The sequence below is a fragment of the Cloeon dipterum genome, chromosome 4 (genome assembly GCF_949628265.1).
Source record: "Cloeon dipterum chromosome 4, ieCloDipt1.1, whole genome shotgun sequence".
Taxonomy (NCBI): Eukaryota; Metazoa; Arthropoda; class Insecta; order Ephemeroptera; family Baetidae; genus Cloeon; species Cloeon dipterum.
In genome coordinates, this window is record NC_088789.1 from 669,449 (window position 1) to 695,252 (window position 25,804).

Consider the following 25,804-nt stretch of genomic DNA (forward strand, 5'->3'; position numbering starts at 1 on the left):
CCCACATTTGGTGACCCCGACGTGACGCACGGAAATTTGCCCATAGACGCGGAAATTCAGGAAATTTGAGATGAGAAGATGACATTCCTCACGCCCTGAAATTCCGAATCCACCTTCCAACGCAGCCCAACAACTTCAGATATTTCAACAATTATTTGAGAGAACTTTTATGTGGTAAAATTTATATTTCGAGCCAGTGACATTTCCCAAATTTCATTCGCAACGAACATTTCATAGCCAGTGATAGATTCCAGTAATTCTTAACTCGCCGTGAATTTGTTTAAATTGTTAACGCGCATTCTTGCCCACAAGTTTGTAATTTTAATCCCTTTGTGAAGCCATGTAATTCCTTGAGTGCTCAACATACGCTTTTCAAATTTTGCTAATCGGTCTATGAGTCGAATCTTTCGCCTTCACTGCTCGCGCTACTGATGTCTTAGGGTCACGTCGCCCTGACAAGCTACTGCGCTAGAGCCCCTCACGACCTAGAGTCATTGTCGCTCTGTCGTCGCATAACGTTTCGCCGCTGCACGCCGGGGAAGCCGAGGACTGTTGCGAGCGGCCGCCTCGAGCCCCCCAGTCCCTTCCTTACCGATTTGGTATCGTTTTGGACTTAGTCGAGTCAACGCCGCGCCGTGCCCGAACGTTCCTTCGTCTTTGATTCATCCGCGCCGCGCAACCGCCGGCTAGGACCATCATCGACAAACGCATCCGCGAACACTCACAGCCCTCTGCTAGCATTACAGCAGAAGTGAGACAATCTCGGTTTGCATTTCAACCAACTCTTTATGACTGTACTGTCCGAAAAGCATTCATTCCTCAAGATTTATTTTGTAAAACGCAATTTGTTTCTTTCCGGCTTCCAGCCTCAAAGGGGGGGCACTGTAGCGGTTCCCGCTTATTGGCGTTAACTTAGTTTGTAACCTTTAGATGTCACTTGTAACTGTATGATAAGCTTTTCTCATTTACCCTGTATAATACACCTTCACTGACCGCTCACCTACGCACGCATACGGTCATGTCGCATTTACCTCTCCGGCCGGGAGTATAATGTCGTGCGCATATATGACGCTTGTAATAACTTATAGACCCGAAGATAATACCGGGGTAAGCATTGTATTTAACTGTGATAATAATTATTGTTATTCTCGACTCGCATATTGATGCGTTAATTAATTGTTTATATATTGACTTTCCTTTGAGATTTTATTGTGAATATTTATTATGTAAAACTTTACAGTCTTAATTATGGATTAAATCTTCGTCTACAAAGGAACCAGATGCATTTCCTTTTGGCTCGAACCGAGTAACCCACAATAAAATATTTTAGGTACAGAAATTCTCTCAAAGCCGAAACAATTTGCCCGTATTGCGGCTCAAGCCGTAGTGAAACCGGCAAAGCATTATACAAATTTGCAGCACTTGAATAAGGATTTTGCTGTGATATCATCAATATCTGAGGCGCAATGTACAAATCAGGCATGCTGCGCGTTCCATGCCCATGCACGTCCCTGGTCTTTTTGAAGTAGGCGGGGTATTTCTTGACAAATTTACAAGTTTCAAACAAATAAATCGGAAACACTGGAAGCAGGTTGTACCGCTCAAAAAGTGGTCTCGCAGAACACAGCGGCGTCAACCCCCTCCAGCAGTAACTCTCGCCCGCCAGCGCCAGGGCACGAATCAGCCGCTTCTGGGACACGAACACGGTCCGCAGCGCCCGATCGCTTGCACCCCAGATCACAATACCATATGACATAATCGAATAAGCATGTCCATAATAAACATTTAACAAATAGTTTCTATTAACGTTCCCCTTTAGACCATCCCCAGTGGCCATCCACACGTTGCCACCACGAAACCGGGCCTCGTCCATGGATTTTACGTGGATGAGTTCCACGAACCTATTTAGGCATTTTTTCCAGTACACTTATTTGGAAATACTTTCCCTTTCGATGTTTGACCATTTTTGAGCAGATTTTAGTTTGAATTTTTGGGTTTTTAGAGTAAAATTAACGTCCGTGGAACTCACGTGGATGATCCCCAATTTCCCAAATTGAGTTTTTGAAGCTCTTTTTGTGTCTAAATTATCGGTAAATGAATTACGAGCTCCTCTAAAGATAGATAATTTATTATTTATTATTTTTTTTGTAAATTTTATTTGGTGCAAGGGTCTCCGTGGATGCTCCGTGGATGTTCCACGGACGATCCACGGAACTCCGTGGATGCTCCGTGCGAACTTACGTGGATAATCCTCAATTTCCCCAAATCATGTTTTTCATTACTCTTTTGTGTCTAAATTATCAGTAAATGAATTTTAAGTGCTCATCCAAAACTAGTTAAGTTGATATTTTTTAAATTTTGTAAAATTTCCCTTCGTGGATGCTCCGTGGAACTCACGTGGATGATCCCCAATTTTCCCAAATCGTGTTTTTAAAACACTTTTTGTGTCTAAAATTATCGGTAAATGAATTAAGTGCTCCTCCTAAGCTAGTTAAATATATATTTTTTATTTTACTTCTTGAAAAGGTCTCCGTGGATGCTCCGTGGACCATCCCTGAACTTAAAAATTAATAATAGTGCATAAGAAGATCACTTGATCGTCACTTGATGTATTACCATGCTGAGAGACAAATAAACTCAATTCAATATTATGTCTGAAGCAAATTGTTCAGTTCATGTGCTATGAATGAAATATTTATTAAACACCAAAAGGTGTACAACAGACATAATATACAGAGTAATTAAATCACATATCAATGCTCGTTTTTGCTTTGGCGGCTTGGCACAACGTCAGATTGTTCTTAACACATTCAAGAAAATGGTAAAAGTTAATTTGTTTAATATCACAGAATTTGCACTCGCAGTCCTCACTCGCGCAGGAGTGATAGGTCAATTTATTACAGATCAAATAGTGAAAACCGTGACAAGCGTGTCTCGTGAACATATGTCTGTTAATAAACATGGCTCCCTTCCAATTTTGGTTGACCATGGCGGGAGTGACGAAAAACCCCTGCTCGATTTCGGAGGCCTTAAAATCCTGGTTAGCCATGAACTTTTTAAATGAATCAGTCTCCGGCAGTGAAAATCTCGTTTGCAATTCTTTTACAATTGATTGATTGATTGAGAATGCTGATATAGCTTCAATAATAATAATAATAATAAGATTCTTGCTTGATTGTTGGAACTTGACTGTCGTCTTCTTGAGTGGCTCTTGCGAATTTGGCTTTTTCTATAGGAGCTTTTGGATCCCCCGCTTCCCCTTTTCTGAAAAGGTAGGAAATTCTTTTTCGTTTGAGCATAAGATCTCGCTCAGGGACCAATTTTATCATCAGATTTCCAGAATTAAAGTTTCTTTCAATTTGGCCATTATAGTTGTCGAATTCATTTCAACAGTCAGTTAGCTTGTTTCTTTGTCGATAGCATTTTTGCGTTATTGTTGACAACAAACAAAGCGGTTGTAGCTCGAATTTTAGGCTAAATGCCCCGATTGAGAAAGAGAATTTCACCCATTGAGGGTGACTCACTGAATGATGGCACTAATTCAGTTGAGATTCAAGCGCCCGTGGTAAATAGTGGACCCTCGAACCATCGGCGAGGGAGCGGCGCTGCACCACGTATGTCTACCGCTGCACTTTCAACATCTTCAGGTGCACCTGCGTCATCGGGTTTGGTGGAGCCTAGCGCACTACTCACCCAGGCAGGGAGACCAAGACAACGCGTTAAATGGACTGATGAACTGAATGAGAACTTATTACGCGCATATTACAGAGCAACGAAGGTGGGAACTCAGGTGGAGGGCTTCCGTGTCAGGTTGTTGCAGGAATGGGAAAAAATCTATCCGTCTTCAATTCTTTCAGAGCAGAATGTTTGTGGCCAGTATAGGATTATTTGTTCTAGCAAAAGGGTTTCTGAAGACAGGGTTCATGAGTTGAGGGCTGAGATCCAGCATGAATTGAACTTGACAGGTGCTGCCGAAATAGTTGAAAGAGTTTCACGAAGGAGAAGAGGAGAGTTAAATTTAGAAGCACAGGAAGAAACAAACGAGGCAAATGAAGAAGCAGGTTTGATGGGTCAAAACCAGCATGGAGATGATGCAGAAGAAGAAGAAGAAGAAGTGGTTGCTGGAGAAGAAAATCAGATAGATTTAAGACTTAATGTTGATTTTCAGAATTACAGGTCACGGTACGAGAATGCAGTCATGAATGCTGTTCCGAGAATCCCAAAGATACCGTCAAACAGTTCGGCTAATGAATGTGTTGCTAGAATGAATCGTATTTTGGATAGGGAACTACATGATGATTTAACTTTGGAAAGGCTTATAAATTTGGTCAAATGTGCAGCATTAGCAGTTTGTAGTGTGCTGGGTATTAGGGTGAATGAGGAGCCAACAGTGCCAAGGGAGGAAGCTGAAACAACGTCTATACCAAGATGGGTTAGGAAAATTGAGAAGAGAATCAATGGTTTTAGGAAAGACATTTCTTATGTCCAGGCCTTCTTGAGGTACAGGTTTTCTTCGGGAAGGAGGGTGATAAGAAATGTGAAAAGAATTCTGCTGACTATGCAGCTGTCTTTGAGTTCTCCAACAGCAAATAGGAGGTTGATGGGGAAGTGCGAATACTTGAAACAGAGAATTGCAGCTTTGGGGAGCAGAATACGTAGGTTCAACGAATCTTCGAAGAGGAGAGAAGAGAAGATGTTTAGGGAAAATAGAAAGCAGTTTTTCAGGAAACTAGAGGGGCAAAAGCAGGTGGAAGGAGAAATGCCATCGAAGGAAAGTTTGCAGGAATTCTGGGCAGGAATTTGGTCGGATCCAAAAGAGCATGATGAAGGTTCTTCGTGGATAGGAGATGTGAAGGGGAAATGTGAAGATTTGACACAGATGGAGAAGGTCGTTATTGGAGTAGATGATGTGTAAAGAGTAATCAAGAAATCTCACAACTGGAAGGCGCCTGGGCATGACGGTGTGCAGAATTTTTGGTGGAAGAAATTTCCTGCAACTCACAGAATTCTTCAGAGTAGATTTTCAGATTTCATTGATGACCCTGACAGCATTCCTCAATTTCTGACTCTAGGCAACACTTTCATGCTTTACAAGAGTGGGGAGTCCAATCAGGCGAAAAACTATAGGCCCATAACATGTCTTCCAACTTTGTACAAGTTCTTCACTTCTATTATTGCAGCGAAAATAGAAGCTCATGTTAGTGCTCTCAACATTGTTGCTCCAGAGAAAAATGGTTGTAGGAAAGGGTCCCGAGGTTGCAAGGAGCTTTTGGTGGTAGACTCTGCAGTTGCTTCCCAGGTTAAAAAAGACAAAAAAGACTTTTCAACTTGTTGGATAGATTACAAAAAGGCTTTCGATTCTGTTCCTCATTCTTGGCTTGTTGAGGTTCTTCGACTATATTAAGGTAGATGGCGCTGTTATTACCCTTTTACAGACTTGTATGCAGAGTTGGAGAACGCAACTGATTGTAGGAAGAGGACCAAATGCTACAAGAACTGATGAGATCCAGATTCGACGAGGAATTTTTCAGGGGGATAGTCTTAGCCCTCTTTGGTTTATATTAGCGATGAATCCTCTGAGCATGCTGATCAACGATCTCAAGTGCGGTTATAAAATGTCTGAAGTGCCAGCAGGTCTAATATCTCACCAGTTATATTTAGATGATTTGAAGCTCTACGCAGGCAACAAAAGGCAGCTGAAGAAAATGTTGGAAGAAGTAGAAAAGTTTAGTGACACGATCAAAATGGAATTTGGTTTAGAGAAGTGCGCTGCTGTTCATGTTAAGAAAGGGAAAGTGGTTGAAGGAGCAGAAGTTTTAGAGTTGCTGAATGGAGAGGTCATTGATTCTTTGGAAGAAGGGGGTAGCTACAAGTATTTGGGTATGCAGCAGCTTTTGCAGATCAATAGCAGTGATGTCAGAAAGTTGGTGGAGAAGAGGGTATTGGCTAGAGTTCGAAAGGTCTGCAAGACATATTTGTCAGGGAGGAGCAAGATCGCAGCGATTAATTCATGGGCGATTCCAGTTGCTGTGTACAGTTTTGGAGTCTTGAAATGGTCAAAGTCTTCATTGCAAGCATTAGATAGGAAGATTCGAGTCACCTTAACCAAGTTTAGGCTTCATCATCCACGAAGTTCAATCCAGCGATTGAACATCCCGAGGAAAGAAGGAGGACGATGTCTTCTATGTTTAGAGGTCATGTGTGCTAGGCAATGTGAACAGTTGAGGCACTATTTTGTGCAAAACAGGTCAGAGTTTGTCGAAGTGATTCAAGAAAAGAACTTGGCGTTTGGTGCGCTTGATCTCGTCTCGGTGGATCCCGTTGAGTTTCCCCTGATGAGTTTGGAAGACAGGAAGCAGGAATGGCGAGGAAAGGAGTTGCATGGTCGTTTTCTTCGGGTGCTGGAATCTCAGAATGTAGACAAGGAATGGTCAACTGAGTGGCTTAGAACTTCGGGTATTTTTGGTGAGACTGAAGGTTTTATTCTTAGCATTCAAGATGAGGTGATTTGCACTCGAGGTTACCAGAGGCATGTCATGCGCCAGGATGTCTCTGATAGGTGTCGATTATGTAGGGTACAGAACGAATCGATTCAACATGTTTGCGGAGGATGCAGTGTCCTGGCTCCCAGGGAGTATCTTGAGCGGCATAACAATGTCGCGAAGGTGGTGCATCAAGCGCTCGCTAAAAGCCTCAAATTACAGGAGGAAGAGCAGCCCTATTACAGATGCAAGCCACCGCAGGTCATGGAAGCTGGAGGAGTGCGTCTTCTTTGGGACTCGGAGATGGTGACTGACCGAGCAGTCGAGGCCAACAGACCGGACATCGTCGTCATTGACCAACGGAAGAAAGAAGGCCTGATCATCGACATCGCCGTGCCTTTGGATGCCAATGTGGAGAGAACCGTCGTCGAAAAAAAGAGAAAGTATCAGCCGCTTGCAGTGGAGTTGAAGGAAATCTACAACCTGGGGAAAATCAACGTGGTTCCTGTTGTCATTTCTACAAATGGAGTTGTGCTCAAAGACTGGAAGAAGCTGATGGAGACATTGCCGCTGACAACAAACCACCTCAAGCTGATGCAGAAAGCTGCAGTACTTGGAACTGCCAACATCGTCAGGAAGACTCTCGCACTTTAATTTCCACACTGTTTGTTTGCTCGCCATTTCCCGGCTTGGCCTCTTCTTGTAGGCCCGCCGGGTTATGTGTATCACTGTTGAACCAGAATAAATCCAAGATAATAATAATAAGTCCGATTGTTGCCGGCAACAAGAACGGACGCACTTCAAATTCGCTCCTCAGAATTTTCCCCTTTTGGCCCCGACGTTGAACTTTGACTGGAAGAAACTGGCATCTCCTTGCTCAGCTTTTCACGCCGCATCGATCGACGTCAAAATTTCTTCTGGGGAACAAGATTTCGGCCCAAAATTCTGGTTTTGAAGTTCTGCCCGGCGAGTGAGTACGATTCCATCCAAGCAACAATGGCAAAGACCAACAAGCGCCCGAGTAGCTCGCAAACGGCACCCTGCGAATTTTCGCTCGCGACACCGCAGAATCGCGCCGAGGGGCTCTGCCTTGGCGGAGAGGAGTCCTCTTTAGCCGGAGGATGCGGCTCTTCGTCCAAGAAACCGGCCACCGCAACGACCATCGAGGGATCTCAGCTTGGGACGACCCAGAGTCGACCCCGCCGTGCCCTCAACCCTACCATCGAACGAGCGACAGCCGGCACTCCTGAAGAAAGAAATTCATTTTCGGACGAGGGGTGGCTCTAAGCCTGCGAAAAAGACTGGCCGGGGGAGTGGAATCGAGTTCCAGCGCCAAATCTCCCTGACGAGTTGCTGGGGGCCAGCGTGGAAGAGCGACAAGCCTTGGCTAACGCCCGGCTGCTCACCATGCTTCTAACTCAGCCAAGTCAACTTTGAGAAAACCAATCCGAGCTGAAGACGAAGTTTCTGGCCATCATCCTGATCAGTCGAACAGGCCTCACGGCTCCTGGTGGGTGATGGCTGCGTGGGACCAAGACTGAAGTGAGGACCGGCGCCCTGAACTCGCCTTCGGAGACAACCCCGGCTAATCCGATTTGTCCAGGCGCCATTTCCCGACTTGGCCTCTTTTTTAGGCCCGTCGGGTTATGTGTATCACTGTTCATCCAGAATAAATACAGAATAATAATAATAAGGAGTCCGATTGTTGCCAACAACAAGAACGGACGCACTTAAAATTCGCTCCTCAGAATTTTCCCCTTTTGGCCCCGACGCTGAACGCTGAACTTTTACTGGAAGAAACTGGCATCTCCTTGCTCAGCTTTTCACGCCGCATCGAATGACGTCAAAATTTCTTCTGGGGAACAAGATTTCGGCCCAAAATTCTGGTTTTGAAGTTCTGACCGGCGAGTGAGTACGATTCCATCCAAGCAACAATGGCAAAGACCAACAAGCACCCGAGTAGCTCGCCAACGGCACCCTGCGAATTTTCGCTCGCGACACCGCAGAATCACGCCGAGGGGCTCTGCCTTGGCGGAGAGGAGTCCTCTTTAGCCGGAGGATGCGGCTCTTCGTCCAAGAAACCGGCCACCGCAACGACCATCGAGGGATCTCAGCTTGGGACGACCCAGAGTTGACCCCGCCGTGCCCTCAACCCTACCATCGAACGAGCGACAGCCGGCACTCCTGAAGAAAGAAATTCATTTTCAGACGAGGGGTGGCTCTTAAGTCTGCGAAGAAGACCGGCCGGGGGAGTGAAATCGAGTTCCAGCGCCAAATCTCCCTGACGAGTTGCTATGGGGGCCAGCGTGGAAGAGCGTCAAGCCTTGGCTAACGCCCGGCTGCTCACAATGCTTCTAACTCAGCCAAGTCAACTTTGAGAAAACCAGCCCAAGCTGACATCGAAGTTCCTGGCCATCATTCTGATCAGTCGAACAGGCCTCACCGCTCCTGGTGGATGGTGGCTACGTGGGACCAAGATTGCAGTGAGGACCGGCGCCCTGAACCCGCCTTCGGAGACGACCCCGGCTATTCTGATTTGTCCAATGTCCAGGCGCCAATTCCCGACTTGGCCTCTTTTGTAGGCCCGTCGGGTCTTGTGTATTATTGTTAACCCAGAATAAATACAGGATAATAATAATGTCACCGTTGTATGCAGGCAACCACTAAGTACTGTGCGTGGTCATCCAACTTTTGCAGTCTTGCCGCACGTGAAGCCCCAAAAATTTTGGCATGATCTGCACACTGAATTAATCGGCCGGCGAGGTCTCTTTGAGGGGACACATTCTGTTTTTGCCCACGGAACTGCACAATAACTGACTTTGATGCGTTGAGTGTTAAAAAATTAGCTTCGCAAAAACCTTGAAGCATCTCTGCTGACTGCTGACAACCGGGCGTTTTGATACAATTCTTCGTTAGTTTGGGCGGAAAGCAAAGAGGGAGTGTCGTCGGCATAATTCACGGTGAAGCCTGAAGCCTATCAAAACATACAAAACAGGATGTCGCAGACTCCACCAACAAAAAGTGACGGAGACAATACGCCATCCACGCACCAACGAAACCTCCGACGAAAACACTGTCCTCTCCCACTTGCCAACCCTTTGAGTCACTTGCGTGCACCCGGTGAGCGACGATCTTAGCCAGTCAAGCGCAACGCCGTGAACGCCATTCTGTTCAAATTTACGCAGCAAAATCGGCACACACACACAGTCCCGAAAGCATTAGTCAAGTAAAAGAATATTGCCAAAATCTTTTGCCGATTTTCCATTGTGGGTACGTGGAAGCGTGACAGAAATGCATCTTTTAGTAGTGGACGTATTTTATTCATGTCTCGTGGTTGAGGTATCAATCAAGATCAAGACTGTGAAATTACATTATAATAATTAAAACTCAAAATTCAATAACACATTTATAACAATGAAAATATCACTTTCGAAAGGCAAATAATTATTAAAGCTTACCCCGTAGCCCGTAGTTCGGGTCTTATTAATTCGAGATCAAAGTTTCTAGAACATCCTCGCATAAAAACTCATCCTAGCCGGAGAGAGAATATATTGTGTTGCGACTGCTGTCGTGCGAGGCTTAAGGTGCAGTGGGGGATAAGGTGCAGTAAGGGTGCACTGCTTGTCGCACACCTTAATACTGCCACCTGGCGATACAGGTTTAATGCAAAGTAGTTATTAAGAAAGTAGTGGCGAGGAGGCACCACACCATCTTCTCATGCAATTTAACAAAAAAATTCAAACAATGCCGTAACCGTGCACATGCCACAACCAAAACCATGTTGGCTTTTGGGAAGCAAGCCATGTTCCTCATAAAATTAACAAGTCTTATCAAAAAGCAATTTACCAAAACTTTAGAAAAGGTTGATAAATTGGAAATCGGGCAATAATTTTTAACATCGCGCTTGTCACCTTTCTTATACAATGGAACAAAAACAGCTTTTTTCATCAACTTTGGATAAATACCAGTCGAGAACGAGCAATTGACAATATCTGCGAGTGGCGCGGCAATGTGTTGCGCCACTCGATTAACCAGAAATAGTGGGACTTCGTCCCAGCCTGTGGACTTTTTCGGAGGCAAAAAAACGCAGATGATGCAAAATTTCTTCAGCCGTGACAGGAGACAGGAAGAGCGTGTGAGGCAAAGATTTCATTCGTTGCTGTGTGTGGCATCTGAAAGTGCGGCGGCAGCGCAACAACAAAGCTCTCATTCAGAGCATTGGCGATATCAATTTTATCCGTTACAACAGCATCATTTATCAACAATTCTGTAATGTCCGGCCTCTCCTTCACCTTGCCAACCGCTTTATTAATCAATGACCATGTGGCCGCAGTTTTGTTTACGGTTGACTCGATGAAGGCACTGTTTCGCGCGCAAATCTCACGCTGCAACCGCACATTAAAATAAAATCTTTTTCGCTTGAACAGCTCCCTTTCAGGGTGCTGCTCAGGAAGAGACTTAACTGCCTTACTCTGCAAAATGAGCCCTCTCCTCGCCTCCTCCCCTCACGCGATAACTTCACCTTTTCCCTTTGATTTGCCCGGATCAAAATTTTTTTCAAAGGGAAACACTGAAAACAAATGGTGAAAAACATCTAAGAATTTCTCGTATTTATCATCAGCTGAGTGAGTCCACAGTAGCAACTTGAATCCAAGTTTGCAGCTCCCTGCGGGACGTGAACTGCTTGTGGGTTACTCGGTTCGAGCCAAAAGGAAATGCATCTGGTTCCTTTGTAGACGAAGATTTAATCCATAATTAAGACTGTAAAGTTTTACATAATAAATATTCACAATAAAATCTCAAAGGAAAGTCAATATATAAACAATTAATTAACGCATCAATATGCGAGTCGAGAATAACAATAATTATTATCACAGTTAAATACAATGCTTACCCCGGTATTATCTTCGGGTCTATAAGTTATTACAAGCGTCATATATGCGCACGACATTATACTCCCGGCCGGAGAGGTAAATGCGACATGACCGTATGCGTGCGTAGGTGAGCGGTCAGTGAAGGTGTATTATACAGGGTAAATGAGAAAAGCTTATCATACAGTTACAAGTGACATCTAAAGGTTACAAACTAAGTTAACGCCAATAAGCGGGAACCGCTACAGTGCCCCCCCTTTGAGGCTGGAAGCCGGAAAGAAACAAATTGCGTTTTACAAAATAAATCTTGAGGAATGAATGCTTTTCGGACAGTACAGTCATAAAGAGTTGGTTGAAATGCAAACCGAGATTGTCTCACTTCTGCTGTAATGCTAGCAGAGGGCTGTGAGTGTTCGCGGATGCGTTTGTCGATGATGGTCCTAGCCGGCGGTTGCGCGGCGCGGATGAATCAAAGACGAAGGAACGTTCGGGCACGGCGCGGCGTTGACTCGACTGAGTCCAAAACGATACCAAATCGGTAAGGAAGGGACTGGGGGGCTCGAGGCGGCCGCTCGCAACAGTCCTCGGTGTAGCCTCGCTCAAGGTGTTGATAGAGCGAATAAATTACACAGCAGATTTTGAGTTTGAGTTCGGGGTGTACTGGAAGGACTGGCGAACAAGGGAGAGAAAGAAGCAACTCACCGTGTGTGTGTGTGTCACGAAATCGGTTCGGCTGGACTCGGCGGTCACTCGCTCAGCGCGGCAGCTTCGACAGGCCAGGCCCGAGGGGGGTGCTGACGGCACGGCTCTCCCTTTCTTCCTTGGTGCGGAGATATGAACTCTCGCTACTCTCTCAGCGGGTGTCTTTAGAATATTTCTTTCTGATTCTGATAACTCTCTTTTGGCCGATTAACTTTCCTCGCCTGAATGGGAAAGCACTTTTACTTTAAATTGGCCGTCCTGTGAGACTTCAGCACTAGTCTTCCACGCATTAAATGGGAAAACACATTTACGTTAAACTTATCAATTTCGTTTAATTCCAAATTTGAGCAGAATGGAGATATATCGGCGGGACAGAAACGAACGAATTAGCGTTTACAAACTTTGGAAAAATGGTTTATTTCACATAAACTATTCGAGCGATACAGTAATATTTTAAGAATATGCAGAACTAGACAACTGAGAAATGGCGATTATGGAAAGGGTTGTAGACAATTATTGAGATAAATATTGAGGTAGGCACTTTGGAATATTAATGTGTTTGAGTGTGATATGAATTCTCGGAACAGACGGAAACTTAACGGAAAATCAACGGAAATTTCTGAATTAATTAAAATACGTCGAGTATTCTAATGTTTGTGAAAGAAACTTGACGCCTGACTTGTTGGGTCGAAATGGCAATAAAACTTGGGTAATATGACGCTAATGTCTTGTCGGGGGGGTCTAATCGAAATGTGAGTGTACTTACAAGAGAACAAGGAAGATAATGGATTCCATGTGTGTCCCGGTTGTCAGCGAATTAGGGTGGGAAAGCAGCGCTGAGGGGTGCTCAGCGCCCAAGTCGGCTGGTGTTCGGTTTCTCAAAATGACAGATTTATGTCGCGGCCAATATACATGTCACGGGGTGACGAGAGAAACAACCTGCTGCTTCGTGTAGCGGGTGTAGAACAAGAGCCCCGAGGCGTCGGGATCCCCCCTCTTTATACCCAAGTCCCGCCCGTGTGCACGCGTGTCTAGACATGACGCCCCATAACTCTGGCGGGTTTTTGACGTTTTGGTCCATTTGCTACTGTTTTTTGTCTATGATTGCGACATCAACGCCTCTTTTCGGAGGGGGACGACTGACATGATTTAATGGGAGGTGGCCCTCGCCACCTTGAAATGACCCGCTCTTCATCATGTCTGACAGCTACGATGGCGTCGAGAGGGGTCGTTGTCCGTGCCCGATGGCACGTGCAGCGATGCACCTCTGTCAGCCGTGTCGCTTGCTCGCTTTTAGGCAATCGCTCTTGTATCTACTCGGTTGGCTCGGCTCCGTGAGTGAGCGATCACAAGATTGATTTTAGTAATTCGCAAGTTGTGGTTGGCAAGAGTGACGTCACGCTATGTGCACGCAAACAGGGGGGCTGGAGCAAAAGGGGGGCTGGTGCTTGAAAGAGCACAAAATGAATTATAAAAATGTAGCTCATGCAGTGAGTCTACATAAATGGACCCCCGTGGATTGTGATATTGGCCCGGACAATATCATTAAATAAACTGGATCACCCAATAAGAACTAAAAGAACACACAATAGAATAAACGCAAAGAAAGACGAACCGAAGTACGTATATTAAGGTAAGAAGGGGCGCAAAAATGAAAAAAGAAACGAAAGAATGGTAACCCAAATGTTAAACCGATCAGGAAAACAGGAAAGAAAACGATAGACATCAAACCAAACATGAAGACAACTAAACTAAAGTAGCCACTCTGGCTGATATTTTAGGACCGAAACATTAAAATTAAAGGAAAACGAACAACGCATGGAATAATTAAAAGGGAACGACAACGACCAATGTTGGTCGGGAGTTAGTAAGAAACGCGGCACGCAGGGTTAGTGGTCCTAAAATAAGGTAAAAATAAAAGAAAGGTGGATATAAGCGCGAGATTTTCCCGTGGGGTAGGAAAGCGAAAAATTCGCCGGCCCTGACTGTAAGAAAGACAGGGGGCAGTGATGAGGCCCTTTGACATTTGTTAAACCAAGAACTAAAACTAGGGAGCCAGCGCGGCGCGCGTGACGACTCGTGAGGTCTGAATCCTCCATTAAAATTATGGCGAACCCGCGGTTCCGATTAGGTGTATGTGTGGTGTAAGGCCGTGCCTTGACAAACATAAAAGGGGAGCAAACATGGTGCATAAGGGACGAATCACAGTTGTGCGACGAGCATAAAATGAGACATAATACAACGAAAATAATAGTACGAAATATCGAGCATGTTGGAAAATGTAAACTGGTGTTACAACGTAAAATAATAGCGTTCCACGTACGTGCAAAATTTCACAGAAATGTATCCGGTTATCGTCAATGGAATTATGATGAAATAAAACGACAATGATGAAATACAAGAATTAGTAAAAGTCAAACTTAACTCTATGTTAGGGGCACACTCTAGAAACAAAACTAAATTGAACAAAAAACGAATCACAATACAGGCTAGGGGGTTAAATTATATAACCTTATCTAAGCTACAGGTAAAAGAAACACCTAATTTAAACAGATTTGAGCCGAACGTCTAAAAAGGGTGTAATGCGGCTTGAAAATTATGCTACTTGCTAACGGAAAACGGAACATATATACAATAAAATGTAAATTCGCTTGCCAGAGAAGTTTATGAAACGATGCATAATTACAGAGTTATCTCCCTGAGAACGCCAGGACTGAAATGCTATCTGTACAAGGATTGGATTATTTAGTAGTTGCGTGGTTGGTTATAAAATGCACAACTTAACGCGTTCGCGAGCGCCGGGTCGCGATAATCGTTAGGGAGGAGAAGCAAGTATTTAGCGACGCACAGGACCTCTGGTGAGAATAGCATGATCGCCAGAGTGGGTCGGGGGGTCAAATTACCAGCCTCGACTATCATGGGGCTCAGGAAGGAACAGGGCCTGAAGGCCGGTGTACCGTTTGCATTATATAGAATGGGGAAGACATCATGGACGGGAACCCTTGTCTCACGTACAAAACACGTTGTCAGACCGTGTGTGTGTTTCGTACAGTCGATAAGTTTCGTTGTCAGCCATCGCAACTCCAGATGGGTCAACAGTTCAAAAGATGGTCCCTGGTGGAGCCGATGTTGCAGGCGCTCGAGGGTCCTCTGGATGACAACCGCCATGGCCGCTTGTACCGGAATTTCTGGATTGAGAAGCCGATGCTGGCGGCCCAGCGATCGGACGGCCGTCCACACCACTCGTATTGGTGGTGGAGCGAACTCTGGCTCGCAGCGCAGAGTCCGCAGCAGATCATGTGTCCCGTGGTCCCGTGTGAGTCGGACCGCCGCCTGGGCCGGGTTTTCGTCCGCATGACAATAACCCATGAGGAAGGTATATATTTCGAGGGCCTTAGTGTACGTCAAAGGGCCCTCGTCCTCTGGATCTACCAAGAATTGGTTTGCCAGTTGGAGGAAACCGCAGGCGAAGGTTGACGGGAGTGGGCCGAACTCCGGGATCGTGAAGTCAGCTGGGGCCGGCGAGAGGCGGTGCTGCAACACCGGTTGAAGGGGGTGCTCCACAATCCTTAATTGGTCCGCGCGCTCGAACTCTAGGGTGTTTTGAACGGCCTGGGTCAACCCAGGGCTAAGGGTCATCTGTGGCGGCACTCGAAGCGGAGGACCCATGAAAACGGTTTGGCTGTTGTACGTAGCCATGGCCACTGAATACGCGATGGTTTTGAGAGTGCAAAGTCGTCTTCGCACAACCCGGGACCCTTCAGCGAAAGGGAAGTCCCGTCCTGATTTATCGAAAAGAGATGAGGCCATTATCGCCTCCCATGACCTGGCGGTGTCAAGTTCCCGCCGTTTTCGAGGATGAAGATGAAAATCCTCGTTAAATATGTTGGTCGCCGAGTTATCCAGGTAGAGGCGGGCCAGGTGACGTGGTTGATATCCCCTGGCGTATTTTTTCTGTACTGCCAATTGTTGTCCGTAAGGGTTTCTTCCCCTTTTCGGTCGGCCTCTATTGGATCTCTTTCGGGGAGGCGGTGGCCGTTGAAGTGAAGGAGACGGGGGGACCGGTGCGGGTGGCAAACAGGCTACCTGATTTGAGGTTGATGGTGCGCCAAAGATGGCCACCTGTGTGGAGGTTGATGGCGCGTCAAATACGGCCACCTGTGTGGAGGTTGATGGCGCGTCAAATTCGGCCATCTGTGTTGAGGTTGACGGAGCGCTTAAGGCGGCCGCTAGCGCCGATGTGGGGGGTGTGCGAAGGGCGGCCTGCGATACCCGACCATCAGCGTCGAAGAGGCTTGGCAGGCGCTCGTTGGATGGACCCGCTCGAGAAAAGGGTGGTCTGCTGGGCGACGAGGGCTCAGGCTCCACCTTCAGGACGAGGGTGATGGCCTCCACGATGTCCATGGCAGGAGGGGATGCGGGCGTCGTAGGAGGGGCGGCAGGTGGAGACCAATGGTTGTCGTCCATTTTTTTTTTTTTTTGTGTTTTTTTTTTTGTATTCTGTTTGGGTTTATGGACACGCACTCGAAATGTTGGAGGGAATGACAGTCATAAAATTGGGGTAACTTCCAATGAAATAGATAGCAATTCAATCTCTCAAAAGGAATGTGGCAAGCGAACGAGAAGGGGAGAGAAAAGAAAAGCCTACTGTGGCGGTTGTTGTTGATGTTGTGTGTCTGCGCCTGCGGTTACTTCTTAGCAAAGAAAGTGATGACCTTGCCTCTCCGGGACGGGGTGCCGGGAGAGAGCGAGTGGCTGACGCAACGGGTGGTCAGCAGCGCTTTGTCAGGATCGTTGCAAGACCTTCTTGCTTGTATGGTTAATCTGGAAGAATAGAAAGAAATTTTAGCTATACACATATCAGAGTAGGCTTCACGAGTGCCTGTTAACACTTGCATTTGAGAAATCTTGGCTACATGAAGGCTGAACATAAGTTAAGCAGGGTGGATTTGGTAGTTTCTGATGCATATTTGCATCGGAATGAAATGATAGAAAGTTTGACATGAAAGCTTGGCTTTTCCTTGAAGAAAAGGAGAACGCGTGCCTGGGAGAAATAAAAAAAAAAGGAAAATAATAAAAGGGGGTAAACACGAGTAGATCTGAACGCACGAGCAAAAGGAAAGAATTATGTCGGGAGGTTGGAACTTAGACTGATCTCTCAGGTAGAATGCTAACTGCGTAATGTTGGACAATATCGCTTGAGTTACTCACCGTACAGCTGATATTGCGCGTGGCTGCTTCTGACGAGGGTTGTGGGGCTAATAAGGGCGAGGGTGGACGGCCGTGGTTATAAGCACGACGGGCTCGGGCCTGAGGGGTAATGGCGGGGGGACCGATAAAGATGATTGGTGGGTCAACGAGGGTGTCTTGTCTTTCCCGATTTTGTCGCCAACACCAGTGAGTTAATAAGTGGGGGATACTTACTGCGAAGAGACACAGGCAAAAAATAAAACAAGCGAGCAGGGCGATGTTGGGCAAGCCTCGCCCCGCCTTCTTTTCCTTGGGCCTAGATTCCAGGAATCGAGGGGAAAACGGGGATAATGTCAAACTTGTCTCTCGGATTTTGCTGCAATTAAGAGAAATATTAAAATATTTCAGAAATACCCGTCCATACCCTTGGACCTCGCAACCTGCGGGAGGGTCAATACACCCGGCATTAGAGGATGTTTGAAGGGTTGAGGTTAGATTAGGAGTCGAGCAGGCCAATGTATAATTCAGAATTGTGTTGTGAGAGAACAATGCTTTGGTCCCGAATTTTATCACGTTGGGGAGTTTGGGCGAATCAATTAGTTTGCAAAACGTTTCCGCTCTTTTCCAGTTTTTTACGAAAATCTGACTAAGACAGTGATTATCATGTTTCCTCATTACTTTTAATTTGCTGTAATATGTTGTTGAGTTGTCAAGTATTTGAAGGTCACGTTTATTGAAGTACACGAACCTGTCATTGATTTGAGAATATGCAAAGAAATCGGGGTTAAAAGAATCTTCTACATCATGTAGAATTTTCGTGGTGTTTTGAAGTAGCATTGGGTGGAAAAGGGGGAAAAATAGAGTAAATTTTGGACAAGTATTAGTCAGGGATATTATAAAAGTGTGCCCGATCTCACCGTTAAAATAATTAGTATTGTAGGATTGAAGTCGGGTGTCAAGAAAATTTCGAGGGGGTTTCAGACATTCATAGGATCGCAGAATTCGTAATATGGCTTTCTCGCTTCGTTCCTCGTCTAATATTGTTTTCGTGTATTCAGATAATATCGCCGGGAAAATTTGAATTATAGTAAGCAGTTGATTTACCGCTTTAGTGTAGGCAACTAACAGTGGTTGATGCGTATGATTTGTGGTTGTGGATCCATCTGGATGGACTAGAGAAGCTCGCAAAGTTTGTCCCATGTGGTTATTTAAGTAGCTGATGTGTTCCAATGAATCCGATAAACCATATTTTCCAGCCAAATCTACGAAAATCGTTATTGCATCAAGGTCCTGATTCAGAAGGGTTTGTTCATCTATGCGAATTGCATTCTCGGCGGCCCAGGGGGCTTTGGATAGAGAATTGTTTTCGTATTTTTGTCTTAGCCTCGTTGCTTCTTTGGTTACGGCAGTGGCTGTTTGATAGACCTCGCCCAATTGCCGTCGAAGGGTAATGTAATGGTGAATAAAATCGCGGATGGCTGGGTTTTGTAAATATGAATAAATCATCTGGTGAATCTCCCTGACCTTTTCCGTTATAGTTTTTCCGGCCAGCTCGAGTGTATTTAAATCGTATACATATGTAACGGTAACTGGTGATGACAACCTAACCGTGCCAATTTCAGCAAAGGTAACGCCCTCTGGGTTCAATGAATAAGCGGTTTCAGTGCCAGAAGTCCAAGGGAAAACTACCAGCAGGCCTAATGCGATCCCTCGCCTGCTGAAATCAAAAATAAATGACTCTATCGTAAATGAAAATTCCTCGTGTGTTGTTTGATTGGCTTATGGAAGGTTTGTGGCTACATGGGTGATTTATGTGTGTTGAGTGTGTTTGCCTTCATCGCTACTAAGCCTTTTGTATGACAGGACGCTTGGACCGTAACCATTGAATAAAGCACATGAGAACGGCTGACGCAATTAGTATAACATACGTCTTCCAGTTATTCAATTTTTCCCACCAATAGGCAATTTCTTGCAAATAGAGTCTGATTCTTTGATGCTGGAGTTCTCCATAAATTTCGTCGATGCTCAAAATTTTCTTTTTACGTAATTGTTTCTGGATGGATTCTAATAAATTTTCTGCTCTAGTGGAATATTGGCTTAATATGGGTTTTAGAAAATTACTGTAATTGAACCTATTTGCCGTAATAATGGGGGCCTGATCTAGGGGTATGGCGGTGTAATTATAAACCTTTGTATATGTTGGTGTAATCAACGAGTTGAACAGTTGTACTTTACATCCATTTTTAACCTTGAGGATACCGGTTCCTTTGATATGGAAATTAGATTGCTGATTTCTTTTCAAACATTCAATGGCAATGTCTTGACCGGTATTATTCAGCGAATATGCCCAATACGCCACCTCGGCATTTCCCATTATTTTAGTCATAAAATAATTTACTTCAGTAAATAGCGCTACTGGGCATAGGGGGAGAACGTCGCTCACTTTATTTTGAAATAAGGCGAGCTGACAGGTAGTAGGCGGGGCGAGTTGTAGAGGAGTGGAGGGGCTACAGATGATGGGTATTTGTCGAACGCAATCTCTTTTGAATTGTTCCTCTGTTATGGCCCAATAATAATTATTGTTAAACCCGACGGCCAGCAGGGTTTGCTCAAAATTATATTTTAAGGTGACCGTGGGAAGGGTGGATAGCTCAAAGGGCATAGGTATCAATTTGTATAGGCGAAAAGTATCAGCGATTTTCAGAATGGGCATGGTAGCGAAAATTCTAAAACCCTTACGGAGGGGGATGATTGTTTGTATAGTTAACAGACTATAATATTTGTAGAGCTCATTTTTGGGATCGAACATGAATTTGAAATCATTATGTTGCTGAAACTCCACGTTAAAGTTGTGAATGAGTTCTCTCAGAATAGAGGGAGACAACAATTGTGCGCTAACACTTTTAGCTTTAATTTTTGTGAGGATTAGCTCGGCATTTATGATATCAAGCAATAATCGCTGAGAAGCAGCATTATAATTGTCCTTCAATTCGTTGATTGCTAATTGAATGGCTAAACCAGCTGTAAATGAAATTTTTTCTCTAAATTGCATTATAGCTGATTGGGCGTGGGAAACGCTTAAGTCCACGTATGCAGTTAGGTTGTTAATCATATGAACCAGTACCTGTTGGTTTAAATTTCCGTCACGGATCTTGCTATGAAGCTCATGAAATTGATCCTCGGTGGCTGTCCCGAATAGGAGACCTAACACTTGCCCTACTACCGGCATTAGCGCCCTTTCTTCGCGAAGGAAAGTATTAATCTGTGTGGCGCTTTCAAGGAGGGCATTTAATTTGGTCTGGAGAGATTTCTGTTTTTGGTGTATGTCGCCAGTTGCTGTTTCTAATTGAGCTTTGGCCTCATTGTACAGTGTAGTATTGTCAATTTCGTGTTGATTTAGCGCCTGACTAATTTCTTGCAGTTCTTCTGCTGTACTATCATTAATCTGAGTGAAAGTATCTTTTAAACGGTCTAGCTTCCAATCTAAAGCGATAGTTACGTGCGCACTGGCCACGTGCATATTATCTATGGGTACTATAACAGTACCCTGGTTAATCGAGGGTTCCATTCTGTGGTAGCCATGGATCCTCGAGATCCTAAAACAAAAATATATCCATTGAGAGTGAAAGTCCGTCTGATGAAGCCCGTATTTAATTGTATCAATGCCTGAAAGATAGCCGTGAATGTGTTTTGTTTGTATGTGGTGAAGCTGAATGAAAGTCTCTCTTCTCTTGGAGGTTGTTTAGCTGAATTCCTCATGAAATCTGAATTGATGAAATTATGCGTAATCGGATTCCCGATTTGTCTCGTATTTTGAAGTCTCTTGAATTTCCCTCACATCTTTACCAGTTTGTTTTGTAGCAGGCCTGCTTTTAAAACTGGGTTTTTAAGAAGTTTGAACTGAAGCATGTTGTAAGGGGGTAAGTTGAATCTTTGATTTTCCGCGCAATTTGAAATCTGAATTGTATATGAAATACGTGAACTGAATTCTTTCGCATGTTGTGAAACCTGAATTGTATCTGAAATTCTTGGACTGAATTTTTCGCACAATGTAAAACCTGACTTGTATCTGAAGTACTGTGAACTGAATTTTGTCAGAAATTTTTCGCATATCGTAAAACCTGAATTGTATCTGAAATACTGTGAACTGAATTTGTCAGAAATGTTTCGCATATCGTAAAGCCTGAATTGTATCTGAAATACTTGAACTGAATTTTGTAAGAAATTTTTCGCATATCGTAAAACCTGAATTGTATCTGAAATACTCGAACTGAATTTGTCAGAAATGTTTCGCCTATCGTAAAGCCTGAATTGTATCTGAAATACTTGAACTGAATTTTGTAAGAAATTTTTCGCATATCGTAAAACCTGAATTGTATCTGAAATACTCGAACTGAATTTGTCAGAAATGTTTCGCCTATCGTAAAGCCTGAATTGTATCTGAAATACTTGAACTGAATTTTGTAAGAAATTTGGAACATTGAAGTCGTGAATTCACAGTGTATAAACCTTAAAAATATTAAAATGACACGGCTGTCTCGGAAACTCTGAATTTGGCAATTATTGATATCTTTCAGGACGCTTAATCTTAGTTCTATCTCGAAGGCCTTCACGCCGGGGTGGGTTCTGATTGTCGAAAATCTTTTTCCATATCTTGAGTTCATTATGTAAATTTCGTTCGTTTTCAGATTCGTCGGATAGGGCAAGCTCTGTATGCGCAGAACTTTTATCTTCCTCCTCCGCAGAATCCGGACTTTCCTTAGGCAATGGATTTGCTTTTTCATACATTTCTCGTTTCTCATTCATGATAGTGAGATTGGCCGATATAGTTTCGGCACTTTGACTAGAAATTTTCTTTGGCGAATGTGACTGCTCGGAGTCGGAATCAGTTTGATTGCTCGGAGAGGCTGTAACAGAGCCGGTCTCGCTTGATGAATGAGCTGTCTCGACAGGCACCCATGTTTTACTTGAATTTGAAAAACAATTGCACGAACGGTTGGATCTTTTCTTCTCAGTTTTGCATTTCGCTGACTTGGATTTGTTGTTTTTCTTTTTCCTTACCAACTGTAATTTCGGTTTGATCTGACCCACAAATGGCTTGATTTTATCTATGTGAGTCCGCACCACATTATTTAAATGCGGGCTTTCGAGGTAAATCGTACGATCTCTTTTTATAGCCACGACCCGAAATGGGCCAGCCATGACTTTGTGATATTTCAATCCTCTTTTCATTAACCTGTCGGAACAGTCAAACCACACGTATTGATTGACATTGAATTGGCGTCTTTTAGCGTGTTTGTTGAAAAGCCGCGTGGCCTTTTCGGCATATTTCTGTGTGTTCTTATGATACTGTTTTTTGGTGGCATGAACGCGGTTGTGCAATTTGGTTAGAAAATCCGCTTCGCCGTACTCTGGCTCAGGTTGTTGTGCAAAAAAGGAGAGCATAGGAAATCTGAAAGATGTGTAGTGTTCCAGAAAGTAGGGGGTAAATCCAGTGGCTGCATTTACCGTGGCCGCGTGCACCGCATTCGCTATTTGCAAAATGATTTCCCAGTTATTATCCTTCAGCTCTTCCAGCGCGCCGCAAACAGTATAGAATGTGGTTTTAAAAGTGCGCTCCTGAATTCCGGCACCTCGTTTAGAATAAGGTACTATGAAAGTGGGCGTCGCCCCCATTAATCTACATAGACTGCGAAATAATTCGGCTTTCAGTTGCGCGCCGTTATCCATGCGCAGTCGGCTCACAGTTCCATATTTCAAAAAATGTTCGAGCAAAATTTTGGCCACGTCTTCCGCTGTTATTCTGGCTAAGGGATATGAGCTGATCCGTCTAGAATGTAAATTTAGCACGTTGACATAGTAGCGATTTCCCGATTCGCTGAGCGGGAGAGGACCGCAAATGTCTAAAGCGGCGGCTTCTGAAATATCCTGTGGATAATAAGCTGCGTCCATGGGGTATCGTGGAATAACGGTTTTCCTGCGGCTGCACACATGGCACGTTTTTACAAAGGCTTCCGCCTCACGTTGCATCCCTGGCCAGTAATAAAAACGCCTAACTACCGTGTATAATCGCTCCGCGCCTGTGTGAGGTATCATTACTGGAATATAATGAAAGGCGTAAAAGATGTGTCTCCGCAGGGTTGGTGGGACAATTATGGCATCAGTATTATGCAGAGCATCTGCTTTTCGATAAAGAAGGCCGTTTGCCTTAAAATAAATTTCATTAGCTTTCACTTCAGATGCTAATTTTTCTGTCAGCTCGATTAGGGCAGGGTCGCGTTCTTGTTCTGCCTGTAGTAAATCCTCAGATATGTAGGGTAGATATTCTGGAATGTTTGGATCTTCATAATTTTCGTGCATATTTTTGAATTTATCAGGAACGACAGCGCGTACGCGGCGAGATAACAGATCTGCGAAAATATTGTCTTTTCCTGGGATATGTTGGAAAGTTAAAGAGAATTCGCTGAGATAAAGGACATATTTCGCGACTCGGGGATTAATTTTCTTGGATGTGGCCAGGAAAATTAAACTTTTGTGATCGGTCAAGATAACGATCTTTTGTCCCTTAATGATCCGTTCAAATTTTTTCAAGGAATAATACACAGCGAACAATTCCAATTGATAAATCGACAAGAACTTCTTCCCCATTTTGATACGAGTGGATGCAAAGGCTATTGGGTGAAGTTTGTCGTTTAGCATTTGCAAAAGTACGCCTGACGCGAAGCGCGTCGAGGCGTCACATGCTAGGTAAAATGTCTCGCCAAAATTAGGGTGTATGGTAATGGGTTTGGAAGCCAAGGCGTTTCGTAATCTCTCAAATCCATCCTGGCATTCCTGGGTCCATATGAAAGGTTGGTTCTTTTTGGTCAATTGTAATAATGGTTCTGCATATTCCATGTAGCGTGGAATTAATTCCATATAATATCCTGTGAGACCTAGGAAACTCTTAATCAGCTTCACTGATTTAGGAGGGTCGAGAGTTAGCATTTTGTCCACCTTGCGGGGGTCACAGGTTAGCCCTCTGTTGGATACCTGGTAACCTAGGAAAATTAATTCCTTTTTTGCCAATTCCACCTTTTCTATGCCGAGCTTGATTTTGTGCTTCAATGTGACCCGTAAAAATTTACGCGTTAACTCTAAGTGATCTTCTGGATCTTTTGAATGCAGAACAATATCGTCGGCATACAGAATGAGCGATTTTGTTTGAATTAATTCGTCATAAATTGGGTAAAGAGCTTCCGCTAAATGACTCGGAGATACGGCTAGTCCGAAAGGCAGCCTGTTGTACACATATCGTTGTGTTTCAACGGTAATTGCCAAAAGCTCTTGCGACTCTGGATGAATGGGGATGCGATGAAAAGCGGCGGAAATGTCAAATGAGCTGAACAATGCGCTGCCGTGAAAATGCGACAGGGCTTCAGCTACGGAGGCGGTCAGAGAAAATCGCTCTCTTATTATGTTATTCAAACACCTGAAATCAACTACCATCCGCACCTTTTCTTTGTTGCCTGCTTTGGTTCGAACCAGAAAATATGGCGAATTGTATTTCGTGCTCTTGGTGGGCTGCAAAATTCCTTTGTCAATCATTAATTGCACTTGTTCCTTCACCTGGGCTCGCGATCGTTCGTCAAGCCTAAACTGTTTGATAAAAACTGGTTTGTCGGATTCCACAGTGAATTTTACTTCAGGAGTTTCCATAATAGTTTCATCCTGTTCGCCAAAATAGAAGCATTCGTGAAATTCTTGAAATATTTCAGCATATCCGGACCGAAAAGGTTCGGGCATGCTTGAAATTTTGAATTTGGTCATGAGAATCTGAACACGCTCTTGAGGAGTGAACTGAATGTCAATGTTTTTTGCAAACTCGAAGTTTTCTGAATCTTCTATAACGGAGTAGGCTCGTCGCGCGCGGCCGATTATATCTCCGGCGTGTATGTGCGCCGTTTCGCCGCCATAGTTAATAACGCACACAGGCAAGACGCGCCCCTTTTTGATATATGAGACGCTCTCTGGTAAGTGAATCGCTGCTCTGGTGTCGGGCTCTAGCAGCATGGAGTCGCGCAAGTGCAAATGAACATTCTCACTTAAGTATGTATTGATAATGCGACTACTTAGTGAGTTAATAGAATAATTTTTCGCGCTGTACACTTCGCTACTTGTGTCGAGGGAGAAATTTTCTGAGTCGACATTTTCGAGTTTGCGCTGACATTCGGTGCAATTCAAACTTAAATTAAGATTGCTGGAAGAAACGCCACTACTCGGGCTTAATGATCGGCAATTCGGGATCTTTGTTTGGAGCATTGCGTTGATATGATTTTGATTTGCAATTCCTTTGTCGTTGTTCTGCAGAGGTGTTATCTGTACGGATGACCCTCGTTGCAGGAAAGCAATTTGACCTTGTTTAGTGGCTGTCATTGTCTGCGGCCTAATTTCTTCCACGCGAGAAAAAATTTGGTGAGGAGAGACACTGGTGATCGGCCGGCAAATCGGAGCGTCCACGCGGTGGCCCTGCCCGCGGTTTATTATGCGCACTTGCGGAGGAGTACTGGGCGAAAATAA

At 44.4% G+C, this 25,804-nt stretch overlaps 2 protein-coding genes across 2 annotated transcripts; both read left to right on the forward strand.

Annotated features, from left to right (window-relative positions):
• The first annotated feature begins 3,478 nt into the window (after window positions 1-3,478).
• On the forward strand, window positions 3,479-4,915 carry LOC135942262 (uncharacterized). Its single transcript, XM_065488280.1, has 3 exons — window positions 3,479-3,614; window positions 3,858-4,271; window positions 4,341-4,915. The coding sequence occupies exons 1-3, from the start codon at window positions 3,479-3,481 to the stop codon at window positions 4,913-4,915; spliced, it is 1,125 nt and encodes a 374-aa protein (XP_065344352.1).
• Window positions 4,916-5,567: 652 nt separating this feature from the next.
• Window positions 5,568-7,136, forward strand: LOC135942263 (uncharacterized). The gene has a single exon (XM_065488281.1). It carries the CDS (start codon window positions 5,568-5,570, stop codon window positions 7,134-7,136), a length of 1,569 nt encoding a protein of 522 aa, XP_065344353.1.
• The last annotated feature ends 18,668 nt before the right edge of the window (window positions 7,137-25,804 follow it).